General features: G+C 62.6%; 1 protein-coding gene across 1 annotated transcript; it reads right to left on the reverse strand.

The window, feature by feature from the left end:
• Positions 1-402: 402 nt before the first annotated feature.
• On the reverse strand, positions 403-4,176 carry LOC142410793 (prostaglandin D2 receptor-like). Its single transcript, XM_075503937.1, has 2 exons — positions 3,324-4,176; positions 403-1,056 (listed from the first exon to the last, which is right to left on the reverse strand). The coding sequence occupies exons 1-2, from the start codon at positions 4,137-4,139 to the stop codon at positions 790-792; spliced, it is 1,083 nt and encodes a 360-aa protein (XP_075360052.1). The 5' UTR covers positions 4,140-4,176; the 3' UTR covers positions 403-789.
• Between the last annotated feature and the right edge of the window lie 12,239 nt (positions 4,177-16,415).

A 16,415-nucleotide genomic window follows, 5' to 3' on the forward strand; every position in this document is an offset into this window, starting at 1 on the left:
GGCTCTGTGTTCTCTCAATTACTGCTCTTATTAGGGCTTGGGATCATCATAAATACTGAATTAAAATAATTACAGGAGGACAGGTAGCCATCTGAGTAACACAAATGCAACATTAGTGCTTGGAGGAATCAATTTTCAAGAGAAGAGCAAGCCACGGCGGAGAAACCACAGCCCCGCTGAGGGGAGGGGGGGTTAGGGGAGGGATAACGGGCATGGCGGGGGTGCCGGGGAGGGACCCCCGGCTCCTCCGACCCCTCCTTCAGCTGCTGCTCAAGTTTCTGAGTCTCCACACCCCCAAAGGTTCCCGCACACCCCCCTGGCCCAGGCCGGGGATACCCCAAACAAGCTCCCATAACCCCCCTTGGCGTGGAAGGGGATCGCGCACAGGACAAGGCGATGGAGCAAGGCTCTGAACCACTTTTATTTAACGGGGACGCACGCACACACCCCCCCCCCCTCCTCCCTGTGCGTCCCTGCTGCCCTGACGCCATACACCGAAACCCTCCTGCTTTCCTGGAGCCGGGCGCTCCCCCAAACCTCCACAAAGTGCTGCTGCTCAGAAATATTCACAGGTACCCGGGAGCCCCCCCCCGGTTCCTCTCCGGGGCGAAACGCAGCCCCGGGGAGGGGGCAGAAATGCTTCATGCCCGCCCCTCGCTGCGAGCTGGACGCCGTCCCCGCCTGCGACAGCCCTGTGCTGCCCTGGGATGCTCCGGGGCGGGGGCGCGGGGCCGAAGGCTCGCTCCTCATCCTCACCAGCAGCCGCCGGCTTCTGCAAGACCCGCCCGCTCAGGGGAAGCCGAGCTGCGGGGTGTCTGTCCTGCGCCAGCCCAGGGAGCAGAACTGTCTGTCCCCTCCTGGGCTGGGCCCTTTCAGGGTGGCTTTCCGGGAATTTAGCCTCCGGCAAACCCTGCGGACGAACGTGCGGAAGACGGAGGTGCGGAAGATGATGAAGACCCAGGGGTCCACGATGGAGTTCACGGAGAGAAACCGTAGGGCGCTGAGGTCAGCGTTCTCGTTGAAATCGGTGGCAAATGCTCCCATGTACGCCCGGATCTGTTAAAAAAAAAAAAAACACAGAAATAGGGAAAAATGAAAAAAAGCTCTCACTACAAGGGTAAAGCTGAGAGCAAAACGATTCCCACAGGGGCAGCAAAAGAAGTTTTAACCCCCAATATCCTAATGCATCAAATCAGCACATATTGTGGGTTGCAGACGCTGAAAGTGGGAGTTGGGGCTGGGTCACGGATGGTCGTGGCACAGGGGCACCATGTCCCTGTCAGGGCCAGGAGGTCAGAGCTGAAGAGGTGGCCTCGGGGACCGAGGTTGTTTCACAGATACAGGGAGCATCCGACCTCCGCAGGCTGCAGCGTGGGTGCTGCTCTGCCCCCGAAGCAGGGGCACCCCACTTGCGTTGCCCCCCCCGTGACGGGTATCGGCCCAGGCGCCCGTTGGGTAATTCGGCTGGATGGCAGCCGGATGGTGGCCCTTGCTGGGTCATGGTCCTTCCTCCACCTCCAGGTCCAGCCTGAAGCCCCGCTTGTTTGAGGACCGCAGGGTTTTCGCTGGCGTTATTACAAAACCAGTATGAGCCCAGTCGTGCCGGGGCTGCTGGTGGCTGGTGCGTCACGATACGGCTCCAGAGCGTGACAGAGGGGACAGGGAGCGGAGGTGCAAGTGGTCACCTAGGGCAGTGGCAGCACCCCTCACCCTGATTTTGGGACAGCCCCCGCTGCGGCAGCAGCTCTGCTCCCGGCGGGTGACAGCAAGGCGGTGCTGCAGGATCCAGCCCCGGGACACGGGGCCCTGGGGGCAACAAGGGCTCTGTCATGCTGGGGGTCTCCCACCCCACCACCCCACCAGCGGGACCCCCATCCCCAGGGAAGAAGGGGGAGGATTTCACGGAGTATTTCCCCCAGGTTGGGAAATCCAGTGCGGTTCAAAGGGAGCTGGATCTACCCAGCACCTCTGGGACGGGGGGGGGGGGGGGGAGATGGGGGGGTTATTGAAGGGTCTAATGCAACAACCCAACCTCCCTAGGAAAAGGTGCTGGGGGGGGGAGTTATTTCAAGGGGCTAAAGCAATGAACCAACCCCCCTCAACACTTCCAACACCTCTGGGGCAACCCCAGAGGAACGGGGTGGTGGCGATGGGGGGGGGTATTACAATGGGGTTAAAGCAACGACCAGACCCCCGGGATGGGGTGGGGGATATTCAGAGGGGGCCAAAGTAATTACCCACCCCCCCAACACCTCTGGGACAGAGTGGTGGTGATGGGGGGGTTATTCCATGGGGTTAAAGCAATGAACTAACTCCTGGGGATGGGATGGTGCTGGTGGTGGGTATTCTGGGGGGCAAGGCAATGACCCGACCCCCCCGGGACAGGGTGGTGGTGATGAGGGGGACGTTATTCCAAGGGGGCTAAAGCCATGAATTAACCCCCCCGTCCTGGGATGGGGTGGTGGTGCTGGGGCTTATTCCGCGGGGGTTAAAGCAATGACCAGACCGCTGGGACAGGGCGGGGGACACTCGGGGGGGGGGGGCAAAGTAATGACACAACCTCCCCGACAACTCTTGGACAGAGTGGTGGTGATGGGGGGGGTTATTCCGTGGTGGTTAAAGCAATAAGTTACCTTCCTGGGGATGTGGTGCTGGGTATTCCGAGGGGGGGCACCCCCCCGGAACGGGGTGGTGGTGACGGGGGGGTTATTCCAAGGGGGTTAACGCAATAACTCGACCCTCAGGGATGGGGCTGTAGTGGTGGGTTATTTAGAGGGGACTAAAGCAATGAGCCCCTCCCCCGACACCTCCAGGAGTGGGTGGTGGTGCCAGAGTTTATTCCAAGGAGTCACAGCAATGACCTGACCCCCCCGGGACTGAGTGGTGGTGACAGGGGGGTTATGCCAAGGGGATTTAGGCAATGACTTGATTGCTGCGGACGGGCTGGGGGAGTGTTCAGAGGGGGCAAAGTCTTGCCCCCAGGAGCAGGTGGTGGTGCCAGGGTTTATTCCAAAGGGCAAAACCAACGACCTGACCCCCCCGGGACCGAGTGGTGCCGATGGGAGGGCTATTCCAAGGGGCTTTAGGCAATGACCTGACCCCCACGGACGGGGTGAGAGACTGTTCAGAGGGGGCCAAAGCAACAAGCCAACCTTGGGAGGAGGGGGCAGTGAGGGGGGATTATTTTCCAGGGGGGTTAATGCAGTGACCCACCCCCGCTGGGGTGGGTATTCAAGGGGGGCCAAAGCGACTACCCGAGCCCCCGGGGGCAGGAGGCGGGGTGAGGGGCTGTTCCTGGGGAGAGGGCCGGTGGGATTACTCACGATTAACGGCAGGGAGCAGATGGTGAAGAGGACGGTCATGAGCCCCAGCAGGACGAGGTGGTCGAGCTCCTCCATGCGCGGGGCGGCAGCGGCGGGGGGCCCGCGGCGGGGCTGCCGCCGTGCCATGCAGTAGAGGTGCCGCATGCTGCTCACGTTGCAGGCGCCGATGGCCAACACCAACAGGCCCATCAGGCTGGCGTAGAGGACGGGGAAGCCTAGCTGGCGCGGCCCGCCGCCGGCCATGCGGATGAAGCACCACGTCCCGGGGCAGTACTGCATGGGCACCCCGAAACCCAGCAGCGGCAGGGCGCAGAAAAGGGCGCAGAGCCCCGCCGCCGCCGGCCCCAACGTGGCGCCCAGCCGCCGGGTGAGATGTCGTCGGTAGAAGTAGGGATGCCCCAGGGAGAGCCAGCACTCCAGCGCCATGGCCAGCAGCAGCAGGGTGGGGGCCAGCCCGAAGAAGGCCATGAGGAAGGCGAAGAGCTGGCAGAGGACTCCCGGCTCGCCCTCGCTGCGCCCGCCCGGTCCCAGCTCGCTGAGGCTGCGGTTGTAGGCGTAGGCTGCCAGCACGATGGGGCTGAGCAGGCACTTGCCCAGCAGGTCCGTGACCGCCAGCCCGCTCACCAGCACGTAGAAAGCGGAGACCCGCGGCGGGCGGCCACCGGGCGACCGGGACCGCCGTCGGTGCTGGCCCAGCAGCAGCAGCGCCAGCACGTTGCCCAGCAGCCCGGCGGCGAACAGCACCGAGCCGGGCACCGCCGACTGCCCGCTCTCGATGTACCGGCTGCTACGGCACCGGTAACCCTCCGTCTCCATCGGGATATCCCGCACCGGGAGGCACCGCACCGGGCTGCACCGCACCGGGACGGGACGGGATGGCCCGCACCGCACCGCACCGGGACGGGACGGGATGGCCCGCACCGCACCGCACCGGGACGCACCGCACCGGGCTGCGCCGCGGCTGCCGGCGGCGGAGGGAGGGAGCGAGGCAGGGAGGGGAGAGGCGGTGCGGCACGGCCGGGCACGGCCCCCGGGGCGGCCCCTTCCCGCCGCCCGGCCCGCCCCGGGCCGTCGGAGGGCGGCTGCGGGGCGGGGGGGCGCGCCGCTTCCTCGGGAGAGCCGTGGCTGCGGGCGGGGGGTGAGCCCCGGGAGGAGGGATGGGGAGGGGGCCCGGGCTGAGACCCGGGGGGCTACGGGTGAGGGGGGTCGCGGCTGGGTGCCTGGGCAGGGCGGGTTAGGGGGTGGAGGACAGGGGCTGAGTCCCTGGGGGGGCTTAGTGGTGAGGGGGTCACGGCTGAATTCCTCGGGGTGCGGGGGGGTATGGGGTAGAGGACAGAGTATGGGAAGGGGGGCACAGCCGAGCCCCTTGGGGGGGGGCAGGTAGGGGGTCAGGGCTGAGCCCCAGGGGTGGTTACAGCTAAGGGAGTTGGGGCCGAGCCCCTGGGGGGGTTACGGGTAAGGGGGTCGGGGCTGAGCCCTGAGCAGGGCTACAGGGGAGAGGGCTGGGGCTGAGCCCCTGGGGGGTTACGGGGTAAAGGGCCGGGGCCAAGCCCCGCTGCTCCACTGGGGTAGGCAAGGCAGGGAACGGACAGAGTTACCCCAGGGGTATTTTGCTGCTGGGCCCCATCTGCTGCCCAGCACCCCGTGCTCCCTCGGGGAGCCGTGTGCCATGTGCCCTCGCTCCTCGGCGTGCCTGTGCCTCCGTACATCTCAGGAGATATCCCACGCTTCAGCCTTTAACCTGGCCAGGCATCACTTCTGCCTGCACCCCATCCTGCATGCCTGCCTTGCGGTGCTACGGCTGCCCACCCCCCCGTTGCAGGGCTCCCAGCCCCTCCATGCCCGTGTCAGCGCTCTGCTATCCCAGAAGCAAATTCAGGAGAAGCCCCCAAAGCTTCTTCCAGGAAAAGAAGTGGCCTTTCTTTAGCCACAGAAACGCCACTGCATAATGCATACCGCAGCTTGCAGGATACATGTGATGATGAATAAGCATGAAACCACGGTTGTCTGCTTTCAGGGCCCTTTTTGCTACTCTGGATGAGTGTGCACGAAGCACAGGAAAGTATCAAGATGACAAGAGGGGTGGGAAAGGTGGTCTAAGGGGCCAGACATCAGCCCTGGCATGTTTTAGTGATGGGCTGTATTTCTCACGCTGCATGAAGGGAGCCGGTGACTTCAAGCCTTCTCCGGCAGAGAGGGCAGGGACTGTTTGTGGCTGGTGGTCTGTGCCGGTGAGCGCTCCAGTTCTGGAAGAAATCGAGACAAAACTCGTTGCAGCTCGGCGCTTGCACACGTGCGGTGTTGAAGTGCTGCCCTCGCTAGGGCTGAACGCGAACCCAGCGGCTGCTTCCTGCCGGGGGCCCAGGGGAGAAGAAATTCAACCAGCTTGGGGAAGCAATCTGAGCACTATCCTCCCAGCCAGCGCCTCGAAAGCACACCCACTGCCTTCTTCAGCAGGCCCAGCACCCTGCCTGGCCGACTGTTGCCAGCTCCCTGCGGATGATGAGCCGGCGAGGCTGCCGTGGAGGGCAAGCAGGCGGCTTGCCAGCACCCCCGTGAGTGTGCTCCTCTGCAGAGCACGCGGCGCCTCTTTCCAGGTCTGGGATCCTCCTTTTGGGGTGATCCCGGCAGCATGGAGCAGGAGGAAGACCGGGGTGGGATCCCTAAGGTTTTCCCCAGGATGAAGATTGGGAAGGAGAGCCCAGCAGCTCCAGAGAGCTGATTTACCGGGCTGGGAGGTAAATCAGCTGGGAGGACAGTATCTGCCCCAGGCCCTTGGAGCAATCGCTGCCAGCCCTGCTGCAATGCTGCAAATGCCGGGGAGGATGGTCCTCACCCCAGGCTGGGGCTTGTGTGTGGGCAGAGCATCTCCACTCCTTCTTCTTCTTGCTCAGAGCAGAAACCTGCCATCTTGAACCAAAAACCCACCCCAGGCAAGCTGCCTCCATCCGCAGGAGCCACCTCTCCAAGTGAAACGCCTGGGCTTTGCTTTCCTTCCTGCACTGAGGGCGTTAGGGGATGCTGTTCCCCATCACCCGGGCGCGGCGGGTCCCAGGGACGTGCTGCCTGCTGAGCGATGACACCGCACCCTCCCACGAGGGGCACATCACCGCCAGTCTGCTCTGATGGAGAAGACACCGAAGTGCTGGCCTTCCCCACCGCCGCTGGGAGCTCCCTCGACAGACACCAGCCTGCCGACAAAGCCAGAAGGCCAAATTCAGCAGAAGTGGGTTTCCTGGGGAGAGGAGGAGGAGGAACCGTGACAAAATCCAGCCCTTATGGGGGGCGGGTGCTGCCCCTGGATGCACCAGCTGGCTGGAAACCTTGAAGGACCAAGGGACGCTGCCGTTCCTGTCCTCGCGCTGCTCAGTGCCGGGGCGATGGGGAAAGCCTGGGATGGAGAAGGCTTTTTGGGACTATCTCCTGGTCCGGCCGTGCCCCTGAGGCGCTGGATGCAGGCGCGGGAGGCAGCCGCCCAGCGTGGCCGCGGCTGGGGGTGGCAGAGCAGCCGGGCAAGGGGACGCTTCTTCCCCCACTGCTGGAAGGTCTGACGCTGAGCACGGGCACAGTGACCGTCCTTCTCTGCGGAGGGGGATCCAGCCCACAGCGCCGTCGAGCCAGGCTCGGCGCCAGGGTAGGTGTGCAGCTGGTAGCGTAACCGCAGACTCATCTCCCTCCTTCATCTCCCCTGAGAGAGAAACCAGCGTGGGCAGCCAGATGCACCGAGTCCCTTTTTAGCTTTTCTTTTTGTTCATTTGCATAAATTGCAGCTATTTGGGGGGGAAAAATGATTTTGAGAAAGTCTCGTCACCGCCTATGACGAATGCCTCCTGTTCGTCATGCTTCCGACATGACCCTCTTCTTGCCGGTCACATTCCTGGCGGAGAGGGGGAAAAAAACCCCCAGAATAAAAACAACCCAAAGCGGAAGAAAAAGCAGCACGCCACAAAACCCAGAAGACAAATGAGGAGCTGGAAAAACTTGAAGCATCCGCAAGGAATTTCAGGGGTTTTTTTTTCCAAAACTCTTGCTGACCTCACGTGGCTTCTCCTTGCCATCCGAGGGGCAGCGAGCGGGTGCCTGCCCCGCCGCCGTGCCGTGTTATTGCTAAGCCCGGCTTTCCCCGAAAAGCCGCTGCTGCCCAGAGGAGCCGTGTCCGCCTGCTCTTTGTCAGCGGCACGGCTCGAGGTGGCCGTACTGCGATTTTCTCACCTTCCTCCAGCTCAGCGCTCGCTTTGGAAGTGTTTGTAGCGGTGCCTGAATAACCTAATTTAGAGCCCGTTAGGCGGGGAGGGTTTTGGCAGGCTGCGCCGTGCCGGGGAGCCGGATGGAGGGATGCGGCTGCCCGGGAACGCGGCTTTGGCAGCTCTTGCTGGATATTCGCGTGTTGAACAAACAAGGCTGGGAGGGTCCTGCGGAGAAGAACCAACCTCCTCCCTGCCCGGGAGTGCTCAGCACCGGCTGGTGCTTCCTCACCCGTCCCAGCCCCTCTCCCCTTCCCGGGGGTCCGGTGTCCCCCAGGGGACCGGAGCAGAGCGTCACCTTCCCCTCCCCAGTGTCCTTTCCCGACTGGTCTTCCCCAGTTCCAGTTTCCCCCGACTAAACACCCACCCGGCTTTCAGCCTTTCCCTCTTTCCAGGCGGCAGGATTTGGGGATTCGCAGCTCCCCGGCGTGGGCAGGTGGGTGCTCCCATGGCCCAAATGACGCAGCAGCAGGTTGGGGAGGCAGCCGGGGGGTCGGGGCGCGGGGATGGGGAGCACCCACCCGCACCCGAGCCGGTGACGCCCCAGTGGGATGCCGAGTTTGGTGAGAAGATGCACCGAGCATCTTAAACGTGCCCAAACGCCGCGATTTAGACTGGCTGAAGGAGGCAAAAGTGGCAGCCGGCGCAGCCCAGCACCTGGCAGAGCCGGTCCCCGTGTCCCCTCGCCCTGACCGTGACGGCGTCCCTGGGAAAGGAGGGGCTTGGGGGGCTGCTCGGGTGCTCGGTCCCTCCGAGCTGGGAACACAGACCCGCTCTGAGTCATCGGGTGACCCAGGCGGGAGAAACCCTGCCGATAGTTTCCAGCTGTGTTATTGCAGCACTGCTCACACCGGAGGAGAAAATAGCCCTTGGCCAGGCGGGGAATCTGCCAAAAGCCGCAGGCAGCGGCCAGCTCGGGCCGTGGTGGGCAGCGGGTCCAGGTGCCGCGGCCACCTCCTCCTGCCGCGTTTCGGGGAGCCGCTGGCATCGCCGCTGCGGCCGGATGCCGCCAGGTCTGCCCGAGGGAGGAAAACAAGGGGGAGAAAGAAAGCAGCGCCGGGGCGGGAAGGCGTTGGGCAAGGAGGGGACCGTGGAGCAACGTTCCCCAATTGCACAAGGCCCGAAAGCCCGGGGCAGGGTTTGGCCCAGCCGGGGGATGACCGGAACGAGCAAGGAAAGTGGTCGGAGCTCGGTGGCGTTTCCAGCAGAACCGAGGGCGAGTCACGGGGCATCTGGGCCACGTGCTGCCCACGGGGGTTCCTCGGGCCGGGGGGGAGTCGGGGTGAGCGTGGCGAGAGGGGGGTACGGGAGGGGGGTGCTGGAGCCGGCAGTGGGACCCGGGAGGGAGAGCGGGTGGGAATCGGCCCTGCCGGGGAGCAAGGATGGGCTGGACGGGGGAGAGGGGAGGGAGGGAGGGAGGGAGGATGGAGGAAGGGTGGAAGGGAGGGAGGGAGGAAGGAAGGGCGGAAGGAAGGAAGGAAGGTAGAAAGGGAGAGAGGAAAGGAGGGAGGAAGAGAGGGAGGGAGAGAGGAGGGGGGGGAGGTGGGAAAGGAGGGAGGAAGGGAGGCAAGAAGGGAGGAAGGGAGGGAGAGAGGAAGGGAGGAAAGGAGAGAGGAAGGGAGGAAGGAAGGGAAGAAAGGAGGAAGGATGGAAGGAAGGAAGGGAGGAAGGGTGGAAGGAGGGGTGGAAGGGAGGGAGGAAGGAAGGGAGGAAGGAAGGAAGGAAGGGAGGGAGGAAGGAAGGAAGGAAGGGAGGAAGGAAGGAAGGAAGGAAGGGTGGAAGGAAGGGAGGACAGAAGGAAGGGTGGAAGGAAGGGAGGAAGGATGGAAGGAAGGAAGGAAGGGAGGAAGGAAGGAAGGAAGGGGGAAGGAAGGGAGGACGGAAGGAAGGGAGGAAGGATGGAAGGAAGGGAGGGAGGAAGGAAGAATGGAAGGGAGGGAGGGAGGAGGGAACGGCCCTGCGGTGTGCCCACGCGTGTGGTGCGAGGCCGTGGTCCCGCTGTGGGTGGGGTGCGGAGGGGCTGGGTCCGTGCGGGTCTGACCGGGGTGTGCGTGTGCCTGTGCAACCCCACGTGTCCGTGTCCGTGTCCGTGTCCGTGGAACACACCCCTGGTTCTGGGGGGGGGACCTGGTGCGTGGGGGGGTCCTGGCGCCCGTGCGTGAGCAGGGGCGGCCCGGGGGAGGGGGGGCCCGCGGGGGGCGGCCCTGGCCTGTGCTGCTGCGTGTCGGGGTGCGCCCCGCCGCGGGGCCGTGGGTGCGTGGGTGCGGGCCCCGGTGTGCAGCCCCACGCGTGTACAGCAGGCGGCGGCAGGGCTCGCTGCGCCCCGGGCAGGGGCCGCCGCTTCCCCGGCCCGGCCCCTCCTGCCCTCCCCTCCCCTCCCCTGCCCTGCCCTGCCCTGCCCTGCCCTCCCCTCCCCTCCCCTCCCCCTCCCCTTCCGTGCCCCTCCCCCTCCCGTCCTCTCCCCTCTCCTCCCCTCCCCTCCCCTCCCCTCCCCTCCCCCTCCCCTCCCCTCCCCTCCCCTCCCCTCCCCTCCCCTCCGGCAGCGCTGCCGAGCTCTGCCTTACACCAGGGAAAGGATCCGGCCGCAAAATTTTCTTTTTCCTTTTTTTTCCTTTTTTTTTTTTTTTTTTTTTCCTTTAAACTGGGTCGGTTTCAGCAGCTCCGCTCCCCGGGCAGGGGCTGAGCCGTTAAATTAAAAGAAATTAAAATTAAATTAAAAGAAATTTAAGGAAGACATTTTTTACGCTGAGGGTGGTGAGGCACTGGCCCAGGTTGCCCAGAGAGGTGGGAGATGCCCCATCCCTGGAAGCATTCCAGGTCCGGCTGGACGGGGCTCTGAGCCACCTGATCTGGTTGAAGATGTCCCTGCTCACGGCAGGGGCTTGGACTCGGTGACCTGTAAAGGTCCCTTCCGACCCAAATCATCCTGTGAGTCTATGAAAGGCGTTTACTTCGCTCGGAGACTGACCCAGCCACTGCACAGGGGTGAGGACCATCACCCTGGGACCTGCACCCACCCAGGCGTTACTCTGCAGCTGCAGCTCCTTCGGTGCAGCGTCCCGTGCCGTGTTGGATGAGAAACCCCCCAATTCTGGTCTGAGCCTCCTGGTCCCGCTCTCCCTGGAGCCCCCAGGCCAGAGGGCAGCCCCCGCCTGGGCTCGCCCATCGCAGCACCCCGGCTGCTGCGGGGAAGGGACCCACAGCAGGGCAAAAGGCCCTGAGAAGCCCGAGCAAAGCGAGACAGCGCTCGGCAGGGTTAGACCCGCTGCAGAGCAGCCCATACCTCCGTGGGGAAATCCCCTGGTAGGTTTTGAAGCTCACTTTAGGGGGAGATGGATCCTGAATTGGGAAAAAAAGGCAAATAGAAGGAGAAAAAAAAAAAAAGGAGTTAAATTAAAGGAGTGTGGCTTGCTCCTTTAGGCGCGGGAAGCTGGTCAAGCCTACATGGGAGAGCTTACGTCCCTCTGAAACCCGGTGGGTCCACAGAGCTCCCCTGCGGATGCGCAGCCTGTCCCGAGGAACGGGAGAAGGTGGCTCCCAAATGTGCTGCCCATGTGTTCCGCGATTTCCCATTGAATTTTAGACTAGCCCAAGCACTCTGTCCCCATTTAGCCAGATCGCTCAGCCCTAAAAATCCCTTTTAGCATGAAACGCCCCCGGGTTCGCAGCAGTCTTCAATTTAAAGAACAAATCCTATTGCCTCCAGTTCGAGCTGGCCCATCCGCTGCCGGGGGCCGGGGTGACCTCGGCGCTGCTGGGTGCTTTTTTTGGTCACCGGTTTGATCACAGCAGATGGAAGGGACACGTGTCGGAGGAGAATAACCTCTTCACCCAGCTCGGAGAGGCTCCGCGGGACAAAGGCTGGCGGGAGAGCTGGAGCCAGGAAAATGTGGCTAAAAGCATATTTGCTCGGAGAGGCTGTCAGGGGGAGACAAAGGCAGGAAGCAGATAAACGCAGGGAACGAGGCTAATTGCTGGGATTAGTCACCCTGGAGCGTTCGGGGGCTGCAGGGGTCAGGGCTGGAGGCCTGAGGAGGTCAGGCGAGGAGAGATGAGCTGGAGAGAGGTTTTGGGGAGAGCCTTGGGTTTGCTAGATCCATGGGAAGGGCTGTTTGGGCGAAGGGCAAGGGGTGACCAGGAGCCGGACCCCATCTCTGATCGTGCTCCCAGGGCAAGCCATGGGGTCCCAGCTGCCCCGGGACTCCCTGCCCACCCCCAGCTGGGGTGGCCAGGTGCCAGGGACACCTAGTTCATACAGCAAATAAAGCCTAATTCTGCAGAGGACTCTTGATTCAGGGAATAAACACCCAAGGAAGTGTCTCAAAGCTGCATCAGTTGAGCCCAGCACGTGTCTGGAGCCAGAGCCCTGGGATGGGGATGGGGCAGGACCGGAGCTGCTGCGGAGGGTGATGGGGAGAGGCAATCTGTCCCTGCTGTGTTTTGTGCTGCAGGGAAAAATGGGAGACCCCCCCCCGAGAACACAGGGCACAGCCACCCCGATGGGCTGAGTTTCTCTTTGCTCTTAACACCCTCCCTGCCGCCCCGCGGATGGTCCCAGCCCGAGCACGTATGGAGGAGAAACCCATCTGGGCTGCTCTCCCTGCAGATGAAACCCCCTCTGCCAGGGAGTTTGCTGGAGCCCGGACCAAATAAGGAACTTCTGGCTAATCTTGGGCGAACGGTGCGCAGGAATCAGTCAGTGTCAGGCGAGCTCCCTGCGAGCTCTGCACCGAGCTCCCGGCACGCCGGCAGCGTGGCGGGCTTGCGGGGCTCGGCACGCTCATCTGGCAGCTGTGGTACCAAAACCAGCTTCGCAGCGATATTTAGAGAGAGGAAGGAAGGAAAGGGAACCCCAGAGATTTAAAAAAAAAAAAAAAAAAATCAAAAAACTTTTCTTTACCTTTATGTCTTAAAATACATTCTAAAACCTGGAGCAATCCTTTGGGCTGGGGCTCAGATGCCTGCGGAAGCTTTTCCGTGCAGGAGTGGCATTTCCATCCCGTGAGTCTCCAGGTTGCCGGGGTGCTGGGAGATCCGAGCTCCGCTACCTTTCCTGCTGGGAGGGCTCAGCACTTGCTGGCTTACCTTTTAGAGCAGTGCCTGAATTATTTCTCCTCTCCAAGCACCGAGCCACCTTCCCACACTTCTGCTCCAGCCGAGTCGCCCAGGGCGAAGAAATCCTCCTCTCTTTCTATAAAAACCTTGGTTTTCCGTATTACGGACCCGCCCGTGATCTAGCATCCCATCTTCCCAGCTCTCCGTAAGGACAACCTCTCTCCCAGAACACGTTTGATGCCTTGAGCAGAAAGATCTGTGCTGGGTCACAGCTGGAGCGTGTGGGATGAACCCTGCGTATGGAAATCATCTGCGGCGTGGGTGGACACCCTGCAGGCACTGCAGCCTGCCGGATCCAAACCCTGGGTGCGGGTGGGTGGCTTGGGATCACGGGGTGTCCGGTGGATGTTCTTGCTGCTTGGGGCTGGCGGCCTCCAGACCCACCTGGGCAACATGTGCATCCTCAAGGATGCACCTGAGCAAGGTCTGATGTACCTCCTGGTCCAGGCTCGCCGGGGAAGGGTGTCCCCGTGCATGGGAGCGGTGGGCCAGGGCGAGAAGGTGGTGAGTCATGAGGCGAAGCTGCTTCAAAGAAGCGAGACCAAAGTCATTGAGAACCGTTCCCAAAAATGGAAATGTCGAGAGCTGCGTCCTGCCCTGGTGGGAATCTGCCCCGCCGCCGCGGCTTCCCCGCTGTCAGCGCCCGGCGGGATGCTCCCGGGAAAGGAAACAGTCACGGGGGAGGCAGCGAGCCCAGCCAGGAGCTACGGTCCCATGGATGGAGCCACCGGGAGAGGCACCTCGACATGGCCCGAGGGGAAGCAGAGCCACCCCACGGGAGGGGCATGGCCACCCAGCGATTCCCGCTTTGCCCCCGACACAATGCAGAGGTTGTTCTTGCCACTGGCAAGCTGGGGCTCACCCCAGCTCTGCACCCGTTGTGGATTCTCAGATGGCTCGTAAGGGTTGAGCTCAAACCCAAGGCTGTGTCCAGGGTTTGAGCTCAGGCAAGGGGGCAGCTAACGGTCTCTCTTTCTTCCCTCTGGTTGTACAGACCCCAAATCTACTGTGAGATTTGGCTGAAATTAGCCAGCAGATTGCAATTATTAAGGAGGGGGGAAAAAAACCCCCTAGACATCTCTTTTTCTTAGGGCATGAGGCCAAAAGACTTGTGCGTGTAGATTCAGGGAGCTGAGATGTGCACAACCCCTTCCCTGCGAGAGCCCTTTCCTACCAGAACCAGGAGGATATTTAAGGCACTGATTTGTTGCTCTTCCTGCCAAATAGCTCGGCCCTGAGCAGGTCTGGTTTCCGATAACCAGGAGGAGAAACGCTCCGAGGGCATTATTACGGGGACCCGCTAGCACGGCTGGCAACGGGACACTGCCGACTGAGCCCGTGCCGGAGCCGGCCGAAGCCCCGCTCTTACCCTAGCCCCACGCCGCCCCTGCTCCCGCCTGCCATCCCAAAGCACCGAACGGCCCCGCTGCACCCTGCAAGCGCTTGCTTTCTGCTGCAGCCCCCAGCCCCGCTCCGGTCAGCGGGAATCAAGTTCCCTTTCCCGGCCGCCCCAGGAGAGATGCGCGTTTCCTGCTGCTTCCCTTATCTCCGCCGGCCGCAGCGGTGCGGCAATCCTGCCGGCACTGCCAGGCCTTGGGAAAGAGGCTGCCGGGATTTCCTGCCCGAAACGGCCTCCGCTCCGGGGATTCGCCTGCCCTTCCTCCTCCTCGCTGGGAGCCCAGGGCGAAGGCCAGCCTTCAGCAGGGCAGGGGGTCGCTGCCCCCGCTCCGGCAGCCACATCTGGCAGAGGCACGGCGGGGGGTTTGCCGGGCAGTGAGCAGTTCGTCCTGGTTTGCCCGGTTTAGCAGAGGGAGTTGCGAGTGTCGGTGGTGGCGAGGGCTTCTGGGTCCGGCAGGAGCCCTCCCCAGCCCCGTCCCACAGAGCATCCTCCACCTCCTCCAGCTTCGGCACATCTGTTTCTGCACAAAATGCCGCCAAGTAAATGCCTATTGATTTTTTTTTTTATGCCCAAGCTATGAGAAGAGCTAACCCCCCCCAGCCAAAGGCTCTGCTGAGGCACATGGAAGTGATTACAGGGATCAGTCCCCGCAAGCGTCTCCTTTCCCAGCACGTGGTGAGGGCGAGCATAGCCTGTCCCCGTCCCCATCCCCATCCATCTCCCCGTCCCTGTCCCCATCCCCATCTTCATCCTCATCCCTGTCCCCATCCCCATCCTGGTCCTCATCCCTGTCCCCATCCTTGTCCCCATCCCCTTCCCCATCCTCATCCCTATACCCATTCCCATCCCCATCCCCATCTTTGTCCCCATCCCCATCCTCATCCCTGTCCTCATCCCTGTCCCCATTCCCGTCCCCTTCCCCATCCTCATCCCTATACGCATTCCCATCCCCATCCCCATCCCCATCCTCATCCTCATCCCCGACCCCATCCCTATCCTGGTCCCCATCCCTATCCTCATCCCCATTCCTGTCCCCATCCCCGTCCCTGTCCCTGTCCCTGTCCCCGTCCCCATCCCCGTCCCTGTCCCTGTCCCTGTCCCTGTCCCTGTCCCCTTCCTCGCCCCCAGTGAGGCTCCCAGCTGCTCCCAAAGCCACAGGGATGCCCATGCCAGCGGGACTCTGCTCCCAAGGCCAGGGCATGACTCCAGCTCTTCCCAGCTGCTGCTTTTTTAACTGCCTGGAGCCAGTTTTGCTGAAAGGGTGGTAAAGAGCATTTTTTAGCATCTTAAAGATTGTGCAAAAAGCCTGGCAGCTGCCCCTTCCACGTGGCAGAGGGTCCTCAGGGCCCGCGGGGCCCCTGGCTCCCAGGCACGGGGCAGCGCTGGCTGGACCCGGCGTGGGGAACTTGTGGGGTTAGCAGCTCCTCCCTTGAAAAACCCAAGTTAATTTAGCCCTTAAAAAATATATTAGAAGATAAGTGTCTTAATGAAATGTCTCAGGACAGCAGCTTGCAACTCAGTCGTGTCCCCTCCCCCCGAATCCTTCCCTTGCAGCAGCAAGACATTTCATGACTGTAACGTTTCCATCCCACTGGGGACGACTAGGTTTGTATTTTCAATAGCCCCCGAACATCCCACGGGGCAGCAAGGCTGTCCTCCCCCCTTTCCTGCCCCCTCTGCCCATCGCCACCTCCTAGGTGCCACCAAATGCCAGCTTTCCCCGTGGGAGGGACATGCCGGCTGGGGTCTCACCGGGCAGAGGGGCTGCCAGCCCCTCGCAGTGCCCGATTGCCCCGGAGAGCCCCGGGGGTGTCGGAGCTTCAAAGAAAAGCCATTTTTTTTTGGCACGGGGAACTCCTCGAAGGCTGCGGATAGCGTCCAGCTGGCCTGAACCCCGCTCGAAGCCCTAATGGTTTTCCGTGGCCAGGCGAGGCGTCTCCTCCAAGGGCCGGAGCCGGCCAGCGGGCTGCAGCCGAGGGGGTGGCAGCCTGTCCGGATGCGGCCCCCGCTGTCACGCTCACCAGGACAGCTCGTCCCCAGCCCCGGCGCGGGTGGGACCTGCTTTCCAGGATGCCCGGGGTACGGCGGCTTGCACGCTGCCCAGGACGGAGGGGACAGGGGCCACCCTGCGTCACCCAGTGACAAATCCCCCCCCGTCACCGCAACAGGGACGGAGCGGAGGGCGTCCAGCTGCTTCCCCTGCAAGGATTCCTGCCGGGAATGCCACGAATGCGTCCCTGATTTATTTCTCTTGCCAGGCTACGGGGTTTGACACTTCTCTCCTTGTTATCTGGCATTCCTCGGGCATGTATACATTTGGGGACAGATGCGATA

This window comes from Mycteria americana, chromosome 5 (assembly GCF_035582795.1).
Source record: "Mycteria americana isolate JAX WOST 10 ecotype Jacksonville Zoo and Gardens chromosome 5, USCA_MyAme_1.0, whole genome shotgun sequence".
NCBI classification, from domain to species: domain Eukaryota; kingdom Metazoa; phylum Chordata; class Aves; order Ciconiiformes; family Ciconiidae; genus Mycteria; species Mycteria americana.